Source organism: Hemitrygon akajei, chromosome 11, assembly GCF_048418815.1.
Source record: "Hemitrygon akajei chromosome 11, sHemAka1.3, whole genome shotgun sequence".
Taxonomy (NCBI): domain Eukaryota; kingdom Metazoa; phylum Chordata; class Chondrichthyes; order Myliobatiformes; family Dasyatidae; genus Hemitrygon; species Hemitrygon akajei.
The window spans coordinates 6,098,257-6,123,158 of record NC_133134.1 but is presented as its reverse complement, the minus strand read 5'-3'; the positions used below and the strand labels follow the sequence as shown (position 1 = coordinate 6,123,158).

General features: G+C 45.1%; 1 protein-coding gene across 2 annotated transcripts in view; it reads right to left on the bottom strand.

The window, feature by feature from the left end:
• Positions 1-904: 904 nt before the first annotated feature.
• polr3e (polymerase (RNA) III (DNA directed) polypeptide E) overlaps positions 905-24,902 on the bottom strand; it is a 67,662-nt gene continuing 43,664 nt past the window's right edge. For both annotated transcript variants that reach the window (XM_073060133.1, XM_073060134.1), the window contains 4 exons: positions 20,287-20,774; positions 7,735-7,812; positions 6,047-6,172; positions 905-1,748 (listed from right to left, as the gene is read on the bottom strand). In XM_073060133.1, the coding sequence (XP_072916234.1) occupies positions 1,692-1,748; positions 6,047-6,172; positions 7,735-7,812; positions 20,287-20,774 (749 nt within the window). In that variant the 3' untranslated portion in view covers positions 905-1,691. The remainder of the gene's footprint in view (positions 1,749-6,046; positions 6,173-7,734; positions 7,813-20,286; positions 20,775-24,902) is intronic.

The window sequence follows — 24,902 nt, the reverse complement described above, 5'->3', positions numbered from 1 at the left end:
CACCTTGGTTAGGGAAATGTTAGAAAAGAGGCAGATTCTTACCCTAAGGGTGCAAGCACAAAGAAGAGTGAAATCTGTGGATTTCTGTATGCCAGAGGAAACTGCTGTGGAGGTAGAAGATTGGTAGACTGTTCTCAGGTCTATTTCAGGTGAGGGGATACTACAGCAAAGAAACAGGCCTTTGGGTACACCTAGTCTATGCTGAACGGTTATTCTGCTTAGCCCTGGACCAACACTATTAAAACTTATCTCACGTTGCAATCCACATCTATCACTTCTGCCGCAGCCTGTTCCCCACTTTCGCCACCCGCTGAGCGAAGTTCTCCCTAAATGTTCCAACTTTCCCCCATGACCTCCAGCTGCAGCCTCATCCGACCTCGGTGGGAAAAGCCTGCTTGCATTTATCCTATCCATACTACTCATTCTGTGTTCCAGGGCCCTCCCATCCTGACAAACAAACTTGTAAATTTTCTCTGCCCTTTTCAAGTAAAAGCCAGTTACTTCACTACACAAATGTGAAATGTTTATACTTTAATCTGTGACGTTCAGAAGTATTATTGTGAGACTGGCATCCATCAGCCTGCTGTGGGAGCATGAACACTGTAACAAGATGTGTCAGATAGCGAAGGAGACAAGAAGACAGCTGGTCAGGTAGAATCTATGGAAGGGAATAAACAGTTCAGGTCAAGACCCCTGATACAACAGTAAAACACTACAGCAGAGAAACAGGCCTTTTGGCCCATCTAGACTCATTCAATCTCATTTGTGGACAACCTCCCAAAGCCCTGACTCCCAACAACACTTCGATCCCAATCAGTTGTCCCTGCTAAATTTCTGAAATGGGCAACACACACAAAATGCTGGAGGAACTCAGCAGTCAGCACTTAAGGAGAGGAATAAACAGTCAATGTTTCAATGTTTTATTTACAGTTCAGCTCAAGACGATTTGCAGCAGCCATACCCACTGCCCATGTTCCCTCTTTCGTGAATTGACAACTTCACGTTAAGATGCAATCTAAAAAATTCAATCCTGTTACACGGGGGGAAAATCTATCAAAGAACAATGTGGATTTGGTTACAACTCATCAGTATTAAAACTGTAAAATTAGACTTTCAACAGATTGGGTGAACTTTTGGTCACTGAGATTGTTTAAGATCACGGGCCAACAGCTCTCAATAGTGGAAAATAATTAGACTATGAATTTCTATTGAATGAAATAGAATCCTAGCCTTTTGACTAGGTGATGTGTTACTGATCTAGACCTTATCCACAATGTATGGAGATTAAAGATGACTGCAAAGACTTTAAATGATATTTCATGATTCCTCACAGATAGATCCATTTTCCTTCTACACAAAACCGTAGTTTGAATACAGGGTGAGAGTAGGTCCAAGTCTGCTAACACTGACTTGTGAAGGTGAACAGAATCTCTATTTGCTTTCCCCGAGGTTGTTCTACACAAAACTGCAGTTTGAACAGAGGGTGAGAGTCAATAGGTCCGAGTCTGTTAACACTGAGTTGTGAAGGTGAACCGAATCTTTTTTCGCTTTCGTTGTTCCATCGGTTCTGCCCACCATTACAATCAAGTGTCCACGCCAACCATCAGAGGCACACGGGCGTTAACCCACCACCATCGCTTGTTAACTTCATTCGCCATTGTTTCAATGCCCAGTGGGGCACTGTGCAACTGTCAGGAAGGCAGGGTCCCCTTCAGATACCACATCCCACCGTGGCTTGCACAGCAGTCCTGTGAAAAGAGAGTTGAGACGGATGAGTACAGGACTCCTTGCAGCAGAGAAACCACTTGTACAGGCAAGAGGCCCCACCCAACACCACACGGATATGCAGAGTTGCGGACACAGCTCAGTCTCCCCCCTGGTCTATACTTTTCGCTGCCTTGGTAAAGCAGCTGGCACAATCAAAAACTCCACCCAGCCCATTCTCCCTCCTCTTTTGGCCAGACCTCCCACAGGGCAGGAGGTACCCAAAAACAAGTACCACTAGGCTCAAGAACCGCTCTGTAAGACCAATGAACAGTCCCTTTGAAAATATACTCGATGTCACATCATGGTGGGCTTGCACCCTATTGTCTAGCTGTCACTGTTTGATTTGATCAGTATGGAGAACAACCAATGTGCAAAAGATGAACATGGTAAATGAAACTTTAAAAATAATACTGAGAACCGGGCAAGGTAGCACAATCACTTTACAGCATCAGTGATCACCACGCAGGGTTCGATTCCTGCCACTGTCTGAAAGGAGCTTGTACATTCTCCCCACAGCTGCATGGGTTTCTTCTGGGTGCTCTGGTTTCCTCCCATAGCCCAAACGACATACAGCTCAATCATGGGCTGATCCAATTCTTCCAGTCATCCCCACTCCCCTGCCTTCACCCCATACTCTTTGATGCCCTGGCTAATCAAGAACCTATCTATCTCTGCCTTAAATGCACCCAATGACTTGGCCTTCACAGCCGCTCGTGGCACAAATTCCACAGATTTACTACCCTCTGACTAAAGTAATTTCTCTACATCTCTGTTCTAAATGGATGTCCTTCAATCCTGAAGTCGTGCCCTCTTGTCCTAAACTCCCCTGCCATGGGAAATAACTTTGCCATATCTGATCTGATCTGTTTAGGCCTTTTAACATTCGGAATGTTTCTATGAGATTCCCCCTAATTCTCCTGAACTCCAGGGAATACAGCCCAAGAGCTGCCAGACATTCCTCATACGGTAACCCTTTCAATCCTGGAATCATTTTTGTGAATCTTCTCTGAAACCTCTCCAATGTCAGTGCATCCTTTCTAAAATAAGGAGCCCAAAACTGTACACAATACTCAAATGTGGTCTCACGAGTGCCTTATAGAGCCTCAACATCATATCCCTGATCTTATATTCTATTCCTCTAGAAATGAATGCCAACACTGCATTCGCCTTTTTCACCACTGACTCAACCTAGAGGTTAACCTTTAGGGTATCTCTGCAATTTGAATAGTCTACCCGTTTCTTTCTCCCAGCAAAGTGCATGACCGTACACTTTCCAACATTGGATTTCATTTGCCACTTTGTCTATTCCCCTACACTATCTAAGTCTCTCTGCTTCCTCAACACTACCTACTCCTCTACCTGTCTTTGTATCATCAGCAAATCCATTAATCCTACAGTCCAAATCATTGACATACATCGTAAAAAGCAGCGGTCCCAACACTAACCCCTGTGGAATTCCACTGGTAACCAGCAGCCAGCCAGAATAGGATCCCTTTATTCCCACTCTGTTTTCTGCTGACCAGCCAATGCTCCACCCATGCTAGTAACTCCCCTGTAATTCCATAGGCTCTTGTCTTGCAAACCAGCCTCATGTGTGACACCTTGTCAAAGGCCTTCTGAAAATCCAAGTACACCATGTCTACTGCATCTCCTTTGTCTACCCTGCTTGTAATTTCCTCAAAAAATTGCAGTATGTTTGTCAGACAGGATTTTCCTTTCAGGAAACCATGCTGGCTTTGGCATTTGCAATTTTCCAGTCATCCGGTACAATGCCAGAATCTATCGATTCTTGAAAGATCACTGCTAACACCTCCGCAATCTCTCCAGATACTTCCTTCAGGACCCGAGGGTGCATTCCATCAGGTCCAGGAGATTTTTCCACCCTCGGACCATTAATCTTCCTGAGCACCTTCTCAGTCGTAATTTTCACTGCACAAGCTTCACTTCCCTGACGTTCTTGAATGCCCAGTATACTGCAGAATATGCATTCAGTTCCTCTGCGTCTCTCATTACAATATCTTCAGCATCATTTTCTATTGGTCCTATATCTACCCTCAACTCTCTTTTACCCTTTATATACTTAAACAAAGATTTTAGTATCTTCTTTGATATTAGTTGCCAACTTCCTTTCATAATTCATCTTTCCCTAATTAAAGATCTTCTTAGTTTCTTTCTGCAAGTTTTTAAAAGCTCCCCAATCCTCTATCTTCCCACTAGCTCTGGCTTCCTTGTATGCCCTCTCTTTGGCTTTTACTTTGGCTCTGACTTCACTTGTCAGCCACGCTGGTGTCCTTCTTCCATTCGAAAATTTCTTCTCATTTGAAATATATTTGTCTTGCACTTCCCTCATTTTTCACAGAAACTCCAGCCATTGCTGCTTGCTGCCCTTCCAGCTAGTGTCCCTTTCCAGTCAACCTTGGCCAGTTCCCCTCTCATGCCATTTATTCCACTGAAATACCGACACATTGGAATTTAGTTTCTCCCTCTTGAATTTCAATGTGAACTCGATCATATTGTGATCACTGTTCCCTAAGGGTTCCTTAACCTTAAGCTCTCTTATCACCTCCGGATCATTGCACAACACGCAATCTAGCACAGCCAATCCCATAGTAGGCTCAATAACAAGCTGTTCTAAAAAGCCATCCCTTAGATATTCTACAAGGTCTCTCTTTTGAGGTCCAGTACTGGCCTGGTTTTCCCAATCCACTTTCATGTTAAAAACCCCAACGATTATCCTGACATGCCTTTCCCATCTCCTGCTGTAATTTGTAATCCACATCCCAGCTGCTGTTTGGAGGCCTGTATACAACTGCCATTAGGGTCTTTTTACCCTTGCCATTTCTTAACCCATAGAGACTCTACACCTTCGGATCCTATGTCATCCCTTTCTAATGATTTAATATTTTTTCTTGTACACAGAGCCACACCACCCCCTCTGCCTACAAACCCATCTTTCTGATATACCGTATATCCTTGGACATTCAACTCCCAATGGCAGCCATCTTTTAGCCAGGTTTCAGAGATGGCCACAATGTCATTCCCCTGCAAAATTAGTTTAAACCCTCCCTAACAGCTCCATTAAACCTGCCTGCTAGGATATTGGACCCTTTGGGGTTCAGGTGTAACCCGTCCTTTGTGTACAGGTCGTACCTCCCCCAGAAGAGGCCCCAATGATCCAGGAACCTGAATCCCTGCTACCTACACCAATCTCTCAACCACACATTAATTAATATGCCTAATCATGCTATTCTTACACTCATTAGCACATGGCATAGGCAGTAATCCTGACATTTTTACCCTGCAGGTCCTGCTTTTCGGCTTCCTGCCTAAATCCCTGAATTCACTCTTCAGGACCTCCTCCCTTTTTCTACCTATGTCATTGGTACCAACGTGTACCAAGACTTCTGGCTGCTCACCCTCTCCTTTCAGAATTCTCTGCACCCGATCTGAGACATCCGGTACCCTGGCATCTGCGAGGCAACACACCATGCGGGTATCTCTATCAGGCTTTCAGAACCTCCTGCCTGTCCGTCTCACTATGGAATCCCCAATGACTACCGCATTCCTCATCTTCTCTCCCTTCTGCACTACGGAACCAGGCTCAGTGTCATGGTCGTCCTCTGTCAGGTCATCCCCCACCCTCCAACAGCGTCCAAAACAAGATAACGATTACTGAGGGGGATGGCCACAGGGGTGCTCTCTACTATCTGAGCTCTTCCCCTCGCCTCCCTGACTGTCACCCACTTACCTAACTCCTACAGCCGCGGGGTGACTAACTCCTTGTAGCTCCTATCTATCTCCTGCTCACTTTCCCCAATAAGCTGTAGGTCATCAAGCCGCAGCTCCAGATCCCTCACACGATCTCCCAGGAGCTTCACCAAGAGAACTGAATTTTTTTTGGTCACAAAATGCATCATTTTTGCATCAACGAGCAACACAGTCGAGAATGAGCTGGGGCAGCCTGCAATTCACTAACACGTCGTTGGAATGTGGTAGGAAACTCACATGATCATACGGAGAACATACAAACTCTTTATATAGACAGTGGCAGGAACTGAACCTGGATTACATGCGTAGTAAAGTGAAACACTGTGATGTGGAATGGAATTGGTGCAGGATCAGTGTGGTCGAGATCAGTGTCTGGTACAGATTCGGTGGACGAGGGTCCTGTTGTCAGGGTATATGTGATTTACCCAGGAGGAGAGGGACTGTATTAACCCTCACACATCATCTAGACTGCACCATTACTGGGACAACCTGACTCTCCATTTGCACTGACCTTCAGCACTCTGTCCACGTCATGTTTACTGAGATTGTCTCCAAAATCCTGGCAGAGTTTGGTCTGGATGACGTTCCGACGCACACGGTAATTCTTCGAAAAGATTTCAAGAAGTATCTGCCGATACTGAAACAAAAACAAATCATGAGGACATGTCAATGCCACATCTCTGGACAAGATCACTCAAGCCTATTCACATTTATCACAGGACTAGCATTAGACCCTAAGACATAGGAGCAGAATTAGGCCATTCATCCCATTAAGTCTTTCCCATTAAGTCTTTCCCACTATCCCATCATGGCTGATTTATTATTCCTCTCAACTTCATTCTCATGTCTTCTCCCTGTACCCTTTGACAACCTGATTATTCAAGAACCTATCAACTTCTGCTTTAAATACACCCAATGACGTGGCCTCCAGAGCCGTCAATGGTAATGAGTTCCACAGATTCACCACCCTCTGTGTAATGAATTCCTCTCCATCTCTGTTCTCAGTGGATGTCCTTCAATTCTGAGGCCTTCCCCCCAGTCCTAGACTTCCCCATCATGAGAAACATCTTTTCTACATCCACTTTATCTAGTCCTTTCAATATTTGGCAGGTTTCAATGAGATTCCCCCTCAATCTTCTAAACAGCCATGGTACAGCAGGCCACTCTGCCCATCCTGTAAGGAAAGACCCATTATGACTCCTTTCTCCTACCAATGGAAACATGAGCATTGTGGGCATTTATCAGATGCCCATTAGTGTGATGTGGTAACTCAGTAGGTGGTGCTGATGTCTGATGGCCAATCGCCTGCATTCAATACTTTGGATGCTGTCAGTGTGGAGTTTGCATGCTCTCCCTGTGACTGCTGTCAATGAACTCTTCAATGGGTATTGGAAGGCAAGAGATTGTGTCTGGGAAAGGGGGGAGTGGGGAAGAAGAGATTACTTTGCTAGCATAGACCCAATGGATAGAACGATCACATTTGGTATCATAAGGAAGTCTTTACTCTCAGCAGCCTGTCAGGTTCTGCAGACGCTGGAAGTCCAGAGCAACTCACAACAAAATGCTGGAAAAACTCAGGTGGTCAGGTTCCGTTCATGGAGGGGATAACTGATGATTCAGGCCAAGACCCTTCATCAGGACAAGCTGGCACGTGAGAGGTGAGGGAGAAGGTGGGTGAAGGGGGAGGAATCTGATGAGAGGATATTTGATTTTGGAAGAAAGGGAAGGGGGGGGGGGGAGAACCAGGATGGGAATGGAAAATTGCAAATGGGGGAGGGAGGTGGGGGAGAAATTACCAGAAGTTGGAGAAATCGATGTTCATGCCATCATGTTGGAGGCTACACCGGAGGAATATGAGGTATCGCTCCTCCAACCTGAGTGCAGCAGTAGAGAAGGCCATGAATCAACATGTCAGAATGGGAATGGAAGTCTAATTAAAATGATGGCCACCAGGAAATCCCACAATTTGTGGCAGATGGAGCAAAGGTGCTTGACAATTTCTTTGACTAAAACAACTTCTCATTTGTGTTTTTGTTGTGTTTCCAACTGTGTTAAATGTTTTATGAGCCCGGTGCATGTCACCTTCACTAATACTGCCCTGGGTGCCAGCTCCATTGCCTCTCCTTTACCCAGAGACAGACCAAAACCCGAGGGCCGTCATCGCTCTCAGTCGGAACAAGACACTTGGCTGCAGCTTACCTGGTCGAAGGAGTCCCCAGCCTCCCAAAGTGCAAAGACCTTCTGTTCGTCAGCTGAAGCGGTTGTCTGTGGAGGGAACTGAACAGGGAGTACATCAGAAAGAGAGTCTGCACACTCAATCACAAAATGCCCACAGGATACAGAACCACCAGACAGACTGGAAACTCCTTACAGACAGCAGTGGGAATCAAACCTCGAGTAGTGATCGCTGGCGCGGTAAAGCAATTGCACAACCATGCCACCCCGAGCCCAGCTCCCACACTGAACTGTACACATACTGTAGTTCTAACTCCTCCATTTCCAGCAATCTGAGAGCCAGAGGGAACACCAGAGCAGTGTGCTCAACCTAGAATTGCAGTGGCTAAACCAGGTAGGAAAGAGAATGTTCCTACATAAATAACATTAATGAACCAACACGACATAGATTTCAACATAAAACATTTATCAGGGTGCTGCCTGGTTTAGAGATTGTCTCTGAGGATAGGCTGAGAGAGCGAGGGCTTTTTTCGCTGGAGCGAAGGATGAGAGATGATTTGTTAAAGGTGTACAAGAGGCAGAGATAGAGTGGACAGCCAAAGACATTTTCTCAGGGTGGAAAGGGCTGTTATCAAGGAGTATAATTTTAAGATGACTGGAGGGAAGTATGCAGGGGTGGGGGTATACCGAGTGTCAGAGGTAAGGTTTTTAAAAAAAATATAGAGTGGTGGGTGCATAGAGGCAGATAAATTAGAGGCATTTAAGATAGGCACATGGATGAGAAAAATGGACAGCTATGTGGGAGGAAAATGTTAAATAAACCTGGAGTAGTCAAAAGCTCAGCAACAAATGGGCAACACTATTTATTACAGCTCGGGTGACCTCTAAATGTCCTCCCCGTGAAATGCATGGATTTACCCCGGTTTCTACCCACAGTCCAAAGAGGTATCGGGTAAGTTATTGGTCATTGGTTAATTTAGGGGTTGTTGGGTGGTGACGCTAAGGGCCAAAAGGGGTTATTTGGCACCATATCTCAATAAATAAATAAACACCCTGATCTAAAAGGCCTCTACTGTTCTATGTTCCAAAGATTGATACACAATGAATGTGCAAAAGACAAGCAATGATGAACACTGCTTTCTTGAGGCAGCACTCCATGTAAGTGTGCTCAGAAGTGGCGAGGGCTTTTGTGTTCCTGGGCACTGGTGTTTCCATACCAGGCCATGATGCACCGTGCATCCACGGATGTTTGTAATGATTTTGGTGACGTGCCGAATCTAAGCAATCATCTAAAAACGTATCATGCCTTCTTTGTGATTATGCTTACACATCCGTCCCAGGACAGATCCTCTGATACGCTAACACCAAGGAATTTAAAGCTCTGACTCAGCTCTCATTCTCTGCAACCTCAACTGCTGCCCTATTATTTTCTAGAGTAATGATCTAAACAACAGGAAGGAAAGCAGATCCCTTTAATTTAATGTCTGCTCCGAGGATAGGAGATGCATTTGTGGTCTCTGTCATCACCAGACAGAAGGAGTGAGCTGCTGACCTCGAAGCTTCTTCAGTCCAGTTCAACAGGGAGATCTGAGCTCACTAAGGTCCCGAACCTGGAGCTGGGTCCAGGTGGCTGAAGGGAAGCCAAATTAACAAGAGCAGAGGTGACTATTCAGCTCTTTGAGCTTGTACTGGCTGCTCTCCGACTAGCTCCACTCAGTATAGGATTACCACAACTGTGGAACACGTTAATTGGATTAGCCAGCACAACTTTAAACACAAACATCTCACTATTCTATACTTTCCTCCAAACACCTTAAGATGGGCTCCCAACCTTTTTTATGCCATGGACCAATACCATCAAGCAAGGGGTCCATGGACCTCAGGTTGGGAACACCTGTCTTAAAATTATGCCCTCTCATTTACGCCATCTCCACTCAGCCTAAGCCCCCTATCATCTCGTCCATTTTTATCAAGTCACTTCTCATCCTCCTTGTGCCTGGGAACTCTGCCAGTCTGATACACTACAGGGACAGAGGAAAGCAGATTGCAGAAACTTTTATGTCAGAGCAAGTTTCCAATCAGGTACCAATACGACACTAAGTGTAGCACTGCCTGGAAATCCACTCCCATTACGATCACTGGTGGATCACAGCCACTCATCCTCCTCATTCTGTGTGGCTGTTGTGCACAGATAGCTCTGTTACAACCTTGAAAACGACCATGAATCACAAACTGCATTTCTGAGGTCATGCAGCACAGGTATTGTTTTGTGTTGTTCTGCTGGCTTTGTGCCCACATCAAGAAACCATTGGCCTCCTAACTAGCTTTCCATCCTTTCCAAATATCGAGGCGTTTACAAAACTGGTTACACTGTTGTGACGCACAACCCATGGGACGCAGTAGCGCACACCGCGATTACAGCTCAGCCCAGAGTTCAGAGTTGCTACCAGCAAGTCGCTACTGTGCTTCACCAGCACGTCTAAATCCTTTCATGAAAAAGGTGCAATTTATGATTGTTTTCCTTGTGAATGCTGATTATCTGATGCTCTGTGCCTGTGATGCCACTGCAAATAAGTTTTTTATTGTACCAGTACCAGTGACAATAAATCCCACTTTCACTACAGCCTGATATAATTACATCAACAATGTTACCTACGTGCAACTCAGCAGCCCCAGATTCTATTACTACGTTAACTTTCTGGTGTTGAGCTCTCTCGCCTGAGTTAGTGTGTTCACTCTCCTGGTAAAGTTGTATTTTCAAGTGTGAAGTGGGCGGGGAGAGAGAGAGAGAGCTGGACGTGTCTGAACGGGACCTTAATGAGACTCAAGAGTGTTCCTCCCTTGAGCCTAATCAGATATTAATAATTACTCAGCATTGTTTAGGGTGTGGGCTGTTTCAGTGTCATTTAGTTAAAAAGCAATCCCAGAAGCCTCAGTAATCAGCCCAGAAGGTTGGTTTCATCCACACAACACTGAGCTTCAGGACATTCACTGGCAAAGACCTTCTGTGATTGTGGGGTGGGGTGGAGGAGCCACTTTGTCCAGCACCTTTACTCTGTCCACTAGAGGAGGCGCGATTCCCAGCAACACACACAGAATGCTGGAGGAACTCAGCTGGCCTGGCAGCATCTATGGAAAAGAATACAGTCGACATTATGGGCTAAGACCCTTCCATAAATGCTGCCTGATCTGCTGAGTTCCTTCTGCATTCTGTGTGAATTGCTCAAGATTTTCAGCATCTGCAGAATCTCTTGTGTTTATAATTAACTTCAACTGACATTTTAATCTTAATTTCAAAAATTAACAAACAACAGATGACATTTATCCGTCAGATCCGTTGAGCTTCTGGATCACGAACACAAAGATCCCTCAGCGTAACCATTCATCATTGTGTCGTACGATGTGGGTAATCATGGTCTTTCTGTGACCATGACTGTTCTTGGCAAATTTTTCCACAGAAGTGCTTTGCCATTGCCTTCTTCTGGGTGGTGTCTTTACAAGACGGGTGAGCCCAGCCATTATCAATACTCTTCAGAGATTGTCTGCCTGTTGTCAGCGGTCACAGAGCCAGGACTGGTGATCTGCGCCGGCTGCTCATTCGACCACCCACCACCTGCTCCCATGTGACCCAGATTTGGGGGATGGGGGGGGATAAGAGGTACTAAGCAGTTGCTAGACCTTGTCCAAGGGTGACCTACAACGAGTGGAGGGAAGGAGAGTGTTACACCTTCTTCTGGTAAAGATGTACCTCTACCTTGCTACCCGTAACCTTCCTTTCCACACCCTGTGGTGCATCGGGGGGAGCTTTGCCATTTCTTTAGCATTTTTAACTGATTTTTTGTTTAAAGAGGCTGAGTTACTAGCTTGACACTCAACCTGGCATGGATGGAAAGTGTGCAAGGAGCTGGCTGGATTCGAACCCGGGATCACTCGCCTCGAGGTCTGATGCAGATGCCATTACACCACCGGCTGGCAGCCCGTAGCCATTAGCACTAATAATTTAATAAGCTCTAACGGCTAGCTAACATATCTAACAACAATAGCAATTCACCAGTCCTGGCATCAACACGCATAGAGTCCAGTCAGATTAGCTGAAATATTGAAAGTAATTCATTCAGTCTCTAATCCTGTCATCACCTTCGCAGTCCTTTTTTCCTGATTAAACTAATCTGTCATTCTAAAATGTTAATAGGATTATATCCATACTGGTTTGTTAAGGTTGTTATAGCCGGGGGTGGTACTGGGGACAAGCTCCCACTGCCTACTAAATTCTCTCAATGACGTGCGTCTCAAATAGCCTCCGACAACCAAGTTCAGCTCCTGGCTTTCACGTGTGATTTAGCTACTAAGCCCAGTGAAACTGTTTCTACTGACAGGAGAAGGGGCAAAAACAGGTTACTGGTGTCTTAAAACCAGTCGCTTCGGGCGGATAGGGCTCATCAGCTGTGGTTGGCAGCTCATCTAGGAGAAGCTGTGCCCCCTGGTCCTGGACATCCTCTTCACTTCCACTCTACCCAGGCCTTTCAATATTCAATAATCTCATTGATCCCCTCCTCATTTTCTAAACTCCAGTGAGTACAGGCCCAGAGCCTCATACATTAACCCTTTCCTTCTTGGTCACATTACACCAAATGTGGTCTGACCAATGCCTTATAATCTCAGCATCACAAAAGCATAAACCATCAGGTTGAAAAATCACAGGTAGAACAGAGTAATGGAGGGGAAAATGCAGAAGCAGTCCACTAGCTCTCAAGCCTGTTAACCTGTCTCATCTCCTCTCTGAGCTCGTTCTCACTCCTCCCTAAATATGCCCAATGATCTGACCCATCAGGGCAGAGAATTTCGATAATCTCCACACTATCCAGAATGCGACCACTCTAACCATGTTCCCTTGCTCGAGGGCGCCACACCTGGCAGCACGGGGTGGACACAGAGCAGGTGTTTCCTACAGCACAGGAGTCTAGCACCACAGCACACAGCCTCAGAACAGATGAACGTCCATTTAGAACAGAGAAGAGGATTTTTTTTGTTCGAGGGCGGTCAGTCGGTGTAATTCATTGCACAGATGGCTGAGGGGACCAAATCATTGGATATAAAGAAGAGGTTGATAGGTTCTTGATTAGGAAATACATCAAAAGTTACAGGGGAAAACAGAAGAACGGGGATGAAAAGTTATAATAAATCAGCCATTATGGTGTGGGCACGATGAGCCAAATGGCCCAATTCTACTATGGCTGTAAGGAGCCCACTGGGAATATGGGCTCTTATCCCATATCCAGTACAATGCGGACTGCGGCTAGGGAAGTGCTTTCTCAAAGCACTGTTGGATGCTCTTAAGTCAGGAATGGTGTTAATGACTGTCTTGTTCTGCCTTAAGGCCTGGTACAGGACCTCTTGCTGCTCCAGGAGTATCCCACCTTATTAAATAACCCACTTGGCACTGGCACTTCTGCAAAGACACACGTGATGCACGGGATGGAGACACCATCCAGGACATTGCCATTCTACACTAACATGTAGGTCCATGGCCACCTCTAGGGTCACGAAGAAGCCACTCTCAGGTTGGAGTTAACACATCATATTCCATCTGGGTAGCCTCCAACCTGATTTCTCCAGTATCTACCCTTCCCACTTCCATTCCCCGTTCACTCTCCCATCACCTCCCCCCGGATAACCCCCTCCCTCCCTTTCTCCCAAGGTCCACGCTCCCACTATCAGATTTCTCCTTCTTCAGTCCTTTACCTCTTCCATCTATCACCCTGTACTCCTTCTCCCCCCTTCCCTTCCAGTCCTGATGAATTGTCTCGGCCTGAATGTGACTGTCTATTCCCTTCCAAGGATGCTGCCTGACCTACTGAGTTCCTCCAGTGTTTTGTGTGTGTTACACCATGCAGGGCACGCCCTCTCCATCAGGGAGGAGGTACAGAAGCCTACATGAGTGTGTACAGGTACAGCGTCTTCCCCTCTGCCATCAGACTGCTGAACTGTTCAGAACTCTGTTTTATTCCCCTCTCTTGATGCTGTCTGGTCTGTTGAGTTCCTCCAGCATTTTGTGTGTGCTGCTCCGGATTTCCAGCATCTGTGCAATTTTGTGTTTCCTTACTATTTTGCTCTTTTCGCACTATTTTTCATATATTCTCATTGTAACTTACAGCACTTTTTAAATGTCTTGCGTTATACTGCTGCCACAAATCAAATTCCACAATTTATGTCAGTGATAATAAACCTGACCCTGAATAACATTCTTGCAGTTGATGCAAACTCCAGTGAGTTGACATGGAAAGGCTGGCATTTTGTGAGATACACACAAGTCCCGTTAATGGCATGGTTTTTAGCGGGAGAATGGCTCGGCACTTCAACTCCCCACAGACTGAAACACGACAGAAGGAAGGAGATGTGTGAAGATCGACACCTGGCGTCTGCCATTTCAGCAGCTCAGACTGCTGCTCTCCAGTGGAGTGAAGGCAGCACTGGGACCTGAGCAGTACAGTGCCATCTCTCACACATCCCTGACACTCTTGACTACAGCCATCCCACTGTACAATCGGTAACAATCAGCCCAAGATGTAGGGCAAACCATTTGGCAACAGAAATCCATAATAGACAGGAGCAGAATAAAGTTATTTGACTCAGAGTCTACTGCATCATTCGATCACGGCTGATTTATTTTCCCTTTCAACCCCACTCTCCTGATCTTCCCATAGTCTTTAATGCCTTTACGAGTATATCAACCTCCGCTTTAAATATATACCCAATGTACACCCGAAAGATACAGAATTATTATCTTTACTGCCAAATGAGGCAGAAAATGTTTTTTTACACCCAAGAGCAGTGAGATATTTTCACAGGAAACATCTCACAGTAGCTTGGATGATTGTGAAAATATGTGAAACTGGATGGCTATCTGACCTCAGTACCATTCTCCCACAATAACCCTGCACCCCGTTAGTATCCAACAAATCCTTCTGTCATAATTTACTCAGTGACAGAGATTTCAAAAGACTTTTCACCTCAGCGCTAAATGGATGGCCACTGAGCTGCCTGATCTTCCAGTCCAACGCAAGCCCACCCTAAAAGGGTCACTTGGCACTGGAAGGCACTAGAGGACCAGCTTAAAATTATTTGGTCTCCGGTCACCTCACCACTCAAATAGAGGCTAAAGATCCCATGAAACTACCCAAGAGGCAGCAGGGTAGATACGACCAGTGTCTAGGTCTAACTTCACACCAAAATCAAATAACTGAAACACTAGGAGTGCACCTGACAACACTTCAGCATTCAATACATCAAACTCAATAACCTGAGCCAACACCATTACCCCATGCTCCACAACATCCCGCTGCTGCCTTGCAGTTTGGATTAGGAATAGAACATTACAGCACAGTACAGGCCCTTTGACCCACAACGTTGTACCAACCGTTTTTAACCTACTATATCAATCAACTTAACCCTCCCCTCCCACATAATCCTCCATTTTTCTATCATCCACGTGCTTATCTAAGATTCTCTTAAATGTCCTTAATGTATCTGCCTCTAGCAAGACCCTCATCAGCATGCTCCGTGCATCCAACACTCTGTGTAAATCCTATCTCTGACACCCCCCTATACTTTCCTCAAACCACCTTAAAATTATGCCCCCTTGTATTAGCCATTTCTGCCCTGGGAAAAGTCTCTGACAGACCACGCTCCATCAATGTCTCACCTGTACACCTGTCAAGTCACCGCTCATCTTCCTTCAATCCAAAGAGCCCCAGCTCGTTCAACCTATCCTCATAAGACATGTTCTCTAATCCAGGCAGCGTCCTGGTAAATCTCCACATCCTTCCTATAATGAGGCGACCAGAACTGAACACAATATTCCAAGTGAGGTCTAACCAGGGTCATACAGAGCTGCAACATGATCTTGCAGCTCTTGAACTCAATATCCCAACTGATGAGGGCCAACACACCATATGCCTTAACCACCATATCAACTTGCACGATAACTTTGATGTGGTCCCTCTGTTCCTCCACACTGTTAACCCCGTACTCTGCCTTCAGGTTTGACCTTTGTAAGAGCATCACTTCATATTGTTCCACAACAACCCCCACCCTCCAGAAACTTCCCCAACAATCCACACCCTCCACCTAACCACTGTTTTCACCAGTCATTAAGACAATGAAGTGCAGTCCCCATCCAAGGGTGGAAAGGAATCTTGCTGCCTCAGGCTGTACAGCCAGGCAGCTGAAACCAGTTACTGATCAAGTCCAGGAGTGGGCAGGCTGGATATTACAGCTGTATTTGGAGAACCGTGTATATGTTTTCATTACCCTTCTGTAGCAAAGATATCATTAAACCAGAAAACGTGCAAAGATTAATGAGGAAGCTGGTCTTGACTTGGTAACAGCTTCTTCCCTCAGGCTGTGAGGCTAATGAATACCCTGTCACCACCAAGGTCTCGTCACTAGGACAGCGAGCTGTTACCTGTGCTGCGCACTATAAGCATTTTTATATTAAAATTCTAGTAATTATAAGTATATTTCAATCAGTTATTTATGGCAATATTTTGTTTCAAGTGCCATGTATGATACGTTTTGTGGGCACACCGTGGTCTGGAGGGACATCGTTTTGTTTGGTTGTATATACAGTTGCAAGAAAAAGTTTGCGAACCCTTTGCAATTACCTGGCTTTCTGCATTGCTAATTAAATGTGGTTTGATTTTCATCCAAGCCACAACAACAAACACAATCTGCCTAACAAATAACACACAAACAATTGTACTTTTCATGCCTTCATTGAATATCTTGTTTAACCATTCACAGTCCAGGCTGGAAAATGTGAACCCTTGTATTTAGTAAGTGGTAGAATCTCCTTTAGCAGCAAATACCTTCACCAAACGTTTCCTGTAGCTGCTGATCAGACCTGCACAATGGCAAGGAAGAATTTTAGACCATTCCACCATACAAAACTGTTTCAGTTCATTAGTACTTCTGGGATACCTTGCATGAACAGCCCTCTTCAGATCATGCAACAGCATCTCAATTGGTTTAAGTTCTCGACTCTGACTTGGGCCATTTCATAACATGAATTTTCTTATTTTTAAACCATTCTGTTGATTATTCTTGTGCTTTAGATCATTGACGTGTTGCATCATCCAACTTCTATTAAGCTTCAGGTGATGGACCACTATCCTGACATTTTCCTGTAAAATGTCTTAATACAACTTTGTATTCATTGTTCCCTCAACAATTGCAAGCTGTTCAGATGCTGAGGCAGCAAAGCAGCCCTAACCAAGGTGCTCCTTCCACCGTGCTTCACAGTGGGGATGAGGTTTTGGTGCTGGTGTGCAGTGCCTTTTTTCACTCCAAACATAGCAGTGTCCATTTCTGCCAAAAAGTTAAACTTTGTCTCATCTATCCGCAGAACATTGTCCCACAAGCACTGTGGAACATCCAGGAGGTCTTTTGCAAGCTTGAGATGTGCAGAAATGTATTTTTTTGGAGAGCAGTGATTTCCTCTGTGGTGTCCTTCCATGAGCAACATTCTCATTCAGTGTTTTTCTTATAGTCAACACAAGAACAGAGACAATAGCGAATTCTAGAGATTTCTGCAGGTCCTTTGCTGTAACCCTTGGGTTCTTTTTCACCTCCTTTAGCACTGCACATTGTACTCTTGGTGTGATCTTTGCAGGACGCCCACTCCTAGGGAGAGTAGCAACTGTACAGAATTTCCTCCATTTGTAGACAATTTCTCTTACTGTGGTCTGATGAACACTCAGGTCTTTAGAAATGCTTTTGTAGCCTTTTCCAGCTTGATGCATCTCTACAGTTCTCCTAAGGTCCTTTGAAAGTTGTTTCGATTGAGGTATGATGCATCTTGAGATTTTGATTTTGAGATATGATTTTTCTTGAGAAGAGCAGGTTCTGTCAGTAACCTGATTGTGTGTCTTTTTTTTTATATATAGGGCAGGGCACCTTTACAATCCAGACCTCCAATCTCAGCTCATTGAGATCGGACTCCAGATACCCCAGAGGTTCACATACTTTTTTGAATTTAGGCTGTGATTGTTGAAATAGTGTACTCAGTGTTGATGAAAAGTAGTACAATTGTTTGTGTGTTATTAGTTCAGGTAGATTGTGTTTGTTTACTATTGTAACAGATGAAGAGCAGACCACATCTTATGAGTAATTAATGCAGAAAACAAGGTAACTGCAAAAGGTTCGCAAACTTTCTCTTGTATGTATAGTCAGGTGACAATAAACGTGAAGTTGAAAGTGAAACACAGAAATGCAAACAGAGGTGCTTTGGGAAGTCAAATCAGGATTTGTACAGTGAATGGCAGAGCCCATGGGACCGCTGTACAACAGAAAGACCTTGGAGTACAGGTACATGGTTCCTTCAAGTTCATGTGCTGTGTATTTGCTTGGTTGTACATCTGTACAGTCAGATGACAATAAACTTGAACACTTTAACTATAGGGAGAAGTCCTTGAACGATAGGAGTCTGAGGGGCGCCCTTACTAGAAATGTGTAAGATCACGGGGAGTAGAGACTGGGTGAATGTGAGTCTTTCTCCTAGGGTTGGAGAATTACGCTCAGAGGACACGGACTTAAGGCAAGAGGGGAAGAGATTTAAAGGGAAACTTCAGGGGTAACTTTATCTGCACAGAAGCTGGTCAGTATGTGAATGCTGTCCTAGTTACAAGGACGCAGTGGTGACAGGGTATTAACTCTCTCAGCCTGTGGAAGAAACTGTTACCCAGTCAAGACCAGCTTCCTCGTTAATCTTCTCCGCACGTCTCCCCGCTTAATGATGATCAATTCCAAGAACCTGGCAAGTACGCATGATCAATCAGATCCTTGTGAGAACGTGGCACCCGAATGGCCCTACTGTACACCGAAGAACCTTCTCTTTTCCTGCAGGCTATTGAGTGCACATATTTGTCTTGGCAGGTCATGAGCCAATGAATCACAAACAAGGCATGCTAGGATTTTGAGGAGACCCTAGCAACTTTCCACGGGTGTATGGTGTATCATCATCTGGTATGGAGGCTCCAGTGTGTAGGTTTGAAAGACCAAAAGACCATAATACATGAGATCTCATAATAATAATTCGGCAATTTGGCCCAGTCTGCTCTGACATTCCATCGTGGCTGACTTACTTACCCTCTTAACCCCTTCTTCCTGTAACCCTGAACACCCCAACAAATTGAGAACCTATCAGCCTCCACCCTAAATATATCCAATGACTTGGCTAACACGAATCAGTACAAATTTAACCCCACTTCTCCGCTGTTGCTCTTGCTTTGCATATAGGTAACAGTATGTGAAATAAGTGGCATTTGGGGCAGGACCTATACATAGGTGACGGGGTGGAGATACATCACTACCAAAGGAGGTGTAAGGCGCTCCTTCCCTCCGCCAGCCTGCAGGCCACCTGCTTAGCCTCCGATCAGGGTCACGTGAAGCCATGGGAGCAGGTGGTGGATGGTCGTATGGACAGCCAGTGCACATCACATCCTGGTTATGTGACCAGATAGATAGATAGATACTTTATTCATCCCCATGGGGAAATTCAACATTTTTTCCAATGTCCCATACACTTGTTTTAGCAAAACTAATTACATAAATTACTCAGTAAAAATATGATATGCATCTAAATCACTCTCTCAAAAAGCATTAATAATAGCTTTTAAAAAGTTCTTAAGTAGTTTACTTAGACCACTGACCTCAGGCAATCTCTGAAGATTACTGCTAATGGCTGGGGTCACTTGTCTTATAAAAACACCACCCAGAAGGCAATGGCAGACCACTTTTGTAGAAAAACTTGCCAAGAACGATCATGATCACCCATGTCATACAACACACCGCATAATTGTGATAACAACTGTACATCAATAACATTGTACAGACACTCATGAAAGGTAGATAGATAGGAAACGTTTATGGGCCAGAGAAAGGCAAATGCAAAGGACTGAGATGGGAATCTTTGCTGATACAGACAAGATGAACCGAGCTGCATTACTCTACAAGTATATGGAAGCCTGGTATGGAAATACCAGTGCCTGTGAACAGGAATCCCTACAAAAAGTGGTGAATGTGGCCCAGTCCTTCACAGGTAAAGCCCTCCTCACCACTGAGCACATCTACAAGGAGTGTTGTCGCAGGAAAGCAGCATCCATCATCAGGGACTGTTAATACTGCTCGAACATTAGGCTACTGAACCAGAGAGGATAACTTCACTCACCTCATCACTGAACTGTTCCCACCACCTATGGACTCACTTTCAAGGATTCTTCATCTCATGTTCTCAATATTTATTGCTTATTTATTTATTATTGTTTGCTTTTTGGTTTCTTTGCATTTACTGTGAGTAACCACAAGGAAATGAATCTCAGGGTTGTATATGGTGATGTATATGTACTTACATAATTAATTATTTATTCTAACAAACTGTTCCTGAATTTAAGCTCTTCTAACAAATACATTCTTTGATTTTTCTACCCTGTTTTACCCCCTTCTACCCTCTTCGTTATAACTCCAGTGTACTTAGAATCCAGCCCAAAACAAGTCCCTTCTGTATGCTCGGTTACTTACAGGCACCAAGATCTGCTTGCAGCCACAGTCCAGAACGGTCTCCTGTAACATTCGGTCCGAGATGCCACTGAATAAGATGTGGCCTGGGGGCAGACTGGCCAAGTGCAGGTTAAACAGCCGCTTCAGTTCACTTAAACTGAGCACGTAGTGTTTCCTGAGCATGCTGTACACAAAGTCCCTCAGCTCCACCGACACCTGCTTGCTCTGCCCGCCCGCGTGCTCATCCGCTGACTCACGGGAGCTCTCGTCTGTGTGGATGCCGTTGGTCACCCTGCTGCCCGACCACGGCAGCGTGTCCATGGGTTCCTCCTCACTTAGCGGCTCCTCCTTGATCCTGACAGGAAGCAAGGAGCTGCCGGGGTTCTGCGTGTCCGCTCCATGGGGGGACTTCCGCCGCCTATAGTCGCTGTCCAGGGTGGCATGGTTCTCCCGAAGACGCTCTTTGGCTGCGGCCACCCGCCGCTCCCCGCTCAGCACCACAGGCACAGCTGTTCAAAGACAAAGCAAAGACCAGTCACTCCCAATGCTTTCACTGGGGGGGGGGGGGGGGGGGCACAATAACATAGCATTTAGCACAACGCTTTACAGCGCCAGCGTCCCAGGTTCAATTCCAACCAGTGTCTGTGAGGAGTTTGTATGTTCTCCCTATGACTGTGTTGGTTTCCTCCCACATTCAGATTAGATTAGACTAGCTTCATTTGTAACATGCACATTGAAACAGACAGCGAAACATGTCATTTGCGTTAACAACCAACACAAACTGAGGATGTACTGGGGGCAGCCCACAAGTGATGTTACACATTCCGGTACCAGCCTCAGACTTCAATCAAAAATTCCAATTTGTTTAATCTCTTATAAAAATCAGAGCACCTGAGCAAAGAATCAGGCTATTCAGCCCATCTAATCTACACTGCTCTATTATTGTCCCATCATTGAGTTGCTGCCAGACGATTGGCTGATTAAATATTTGCATTAACGAGTACACACAGAGTGCACAGCTGAATGTCATTCAAGGGAAGGAATGCAGGCAAGCCCTGATGTGCCTCATCTGCTGATACCCACGTCTCAAATGGGAGTCACAAGACTGAGATAGACTCTTTCCCCATCCCAGACCAATCCAATGACCCATGTTCAAAGACAGATTCTACCCCACTGTTATAAGATTATTGATTAGTCCCCTAGTATGAAGTGTTGACCTCACAATTTTGAACTTGAACTTCGTTGTCTGCACACACAACACTTCCCTGGTATCTTTTATTTACTTACTTAGAGATACAGAACAGTAACAAGCCAACTACATCCATGTGACCAATTAACCTACTAATCCATACGTCTTTGGAATATATGAGGAATCTCAAGCGGTTATGGGAAGAACTTACAAACTCCTGAGACAGTGCAGGAATTGAATCCAGGTCGCTGGAGCTGTAACAGCGTTATCGGCTACCGTGACACTAACTGTAACACTTTAATCTGCATTGTTATTGTTTACCCTTTGATCTGTATGAACTTCTGTATGTAAGACAACTTCTTCACCCTACTTCAGAGTACATGATAGTAATAAAACTATTTGCCTATCTGGGATTGACTGTAAGCCTTTCCTGCTTTCATTGAAAGGCCTAGATAGAATGGACATGGAAAAGGGGTTTCCTATAGTGGGGGGAGTCCAGGAGCAGAGCGCACAGCCACAGAATTGAGGGACATCCCTTTAGAACAGAGACAAGGAAGAATTTCTTTAGCCAGAGGTTGCTGAATCTGTGGAATTCATTGTCACAGATGACTGTGGAGGCCGTCATTGGGTGTATTTAAAGCAGAGGTTGCTAGGTTCTGATTAGTTAGGGTGTGGAGAAGGCAGGAGAATGGGGTTAAGAGGAGAAGTATATCAGTTATGGTGCAATGATAGGTCAGACTTGATGGGCCGAATGGCCTAACTCTGCACCTATGTCATATGGTCTTATTTCCGGCCATATAAGCCAGCTATTGATTTTGGTTAACGCACACAAAATGCTGGACAGTCAAGAAGAGGCGGCACAGTAGTGCAGTGATTAGCATATTATTATTACAGTGCCAGTGACTGGGGTTCAATTCCCGCTGCTGTCTGCAAGGAGATTGCACATTCTCCCATGACTGCGTGGGTTCCAAAGATGTACTGGCTAGCAGGTTAATTGGTCACATGGTTATAATTAGGCAGCTCAGGCTCATCGGTCCTGTAACTGTGCTATATCTAAATAAAACAAAATTCAGACCAAGACCCTTCATCGGGACCCTATTGACTGTTTATTCCTTTCCATAGCTGCTGCCTGATCTGCTGAGTTCATCCAGCACTTTGTGTATGTTGCCCTGGTCTTGCAACATTTGCAGAATCTCTTGTATTCTGATTCTGTTGGACTTCCTAGTCACTTGTGGCATCTCAGAGTTCTGCAATCTTGCAGCATTTAGATATTGCTCACTTTTCTCCTCCCCACACCTTATTCTGACTTCTGTCCCCTTCCTTTCCAGTGCTGATGAACGTTATTGGCCCAAAACGTTGATTGTTTAGTCCCGTCTATAGACGCTGCTGAGCTCCTCCAGTATTTTGTATGCGTTGCTCTGGATTTCCAGCATCTGCAGAATGTTTTGTGTTAATAACATATTGCAGATCTGGTCTTGTGCACAGGTGTCTAATATGTTAACTCATTTTCAGGGCCATTCCCACAGGACAGCATGATCAGGAACTGATCTAATCTCAGGCACCATCACCACGCAAAGAAACAACAGATGTGTCCGAGGGAGAGTGGGCTGTGAAATCTCAAAGAGCCACCAGCCATACTGCTTGGCACCTAACAACTAAGCCTCACTAACATCTGCGCTCCACTGGTGTGCAAGCTGATTCCTGGCTGCGTGGAATAATCTAATTCACACTTGGCTGCTACAATGCCAAAACACATTTGATTGATGGAACGGTCTCAGGTTCAGATTTCTATATCAGAACAACATCAAAATACAGTAAAATGTATCATTTGTGCAAAATGCTGGAGGAACTCAGTAGGTCTGGCAGTATCTATGGAGATGAATAAACAGTCGATGTTTCAGGACTGGAAAGGGGAAAGTTGCCAGAATAAAAAGGTGGAGGAGGGACCCTGAATGAAGTAAGGGAGTAGGTGAACGGGCACATGTAGCACTATGGACTGCAACACCACTGTAGTGCAGTGGTTAGTGCGATGCTATTACAGCTTGGGGCATCGAAGTTCAGAGTTCAGTTCCAGCATCCTGTGTAAGCAAGTTTGTTCATTCCTTCCCGTCTGCATGTGGATTTCCTCTGGGTGCTCTGGTTTCCCCTCTCAGTCCGAAGACATATTGGTTAGTAGGTTAATTGGTCCTTGTAGACTGCCCCATGATTAGTCTAGGGTTAAACTGGTGGGTTGCTGGACAGTGCGGTTTGAAGGGCCTACCCTGCACTGCATCTCTAAATAAATGTGCTGGGGGCAGCTGTAAATATCACAGGAATACAACACCACAGCAGAGAAAGATGCTCACTCTAATCCATGAAAACTGCTATTTTGCCCAGTCCCTTTGACTTGCACTTCCCATCCGCGTACTTAACCAAACTTACTGTAAATGATGCAACCAAACCCACATCCACCCTGAGTGAGGTTCCCCTCAGATGCCCCTTAAATATTTAAACTTTCACCCTTAACCTATGACCTCTAGTTCCCATCTCATCAACCTTAGTGGAAAATACCCTATCGATACGCTTCATAATTTTGTACATCTCTGTCAAATCTCCCTTCATTTTCCTATGCTCCAGGGAATGAAGCCCTAACCTATTCAAGCTTTTCCTTTAACCCTACGATAACATGCCCACCAGGTGTGAGACCAACCTTGCTCATCCACAAGGATGTGCGATGCCAAGAACAAAGTTCAGCAACACTTCACAGCCTAACTCACATCTGATTTGTCTGACAACATGGATGAGGTTTCCCTACAAAAAGTAGTGGATCCAGCCCAATCCACAACAGGCAAAGCCCTCCCCACCACTGAACACATTAACAAGCAGTGCTTCTACAAGAAAGCAGCCTCCATCAAGGACCCCTGCTGCTCTTCTGGCTGCTGCCACCGAGGAGATACAGAAGACTCAGGGCCCAAGTTCCCAGGTTCAGGAACATTATTACCCTACAACCATGAGGCTCTTGCACCATGTGGATAACTTCCATCACCTCAACAATGAACTGATAACACTTTCAGGGACTCTATATTCGTAAGGCCAGTGACATTGTGGGGGTGCAACTGGACTCTCTGACGGTGGTGTCTGAAAAGAGGATGCTGTCCAAGTTGCATGCCATCTTGGACAATGTCTCCCATCCACTCCATAATGTACTGGTTAGGTACAGGAGTACATTCAGCCAGAGACTCATTCCACCGAGATGCAACATTGAGCGTCATAGGAAGTCATTCCTGCCTGTGGCCATCAAACTTTACAACTCCTTCCTCGGAGTATCAGACACCCTGAGCCAATAGGCTGGTCCTGGACTTATTTCCACTTGGCATAATTTACTTATCATTTAATTATTTATGGTTTTATATTGCTATATTTCTACAATATTCTTGGTTGGTGCGACTGTAACGAAACCCAATTTCCC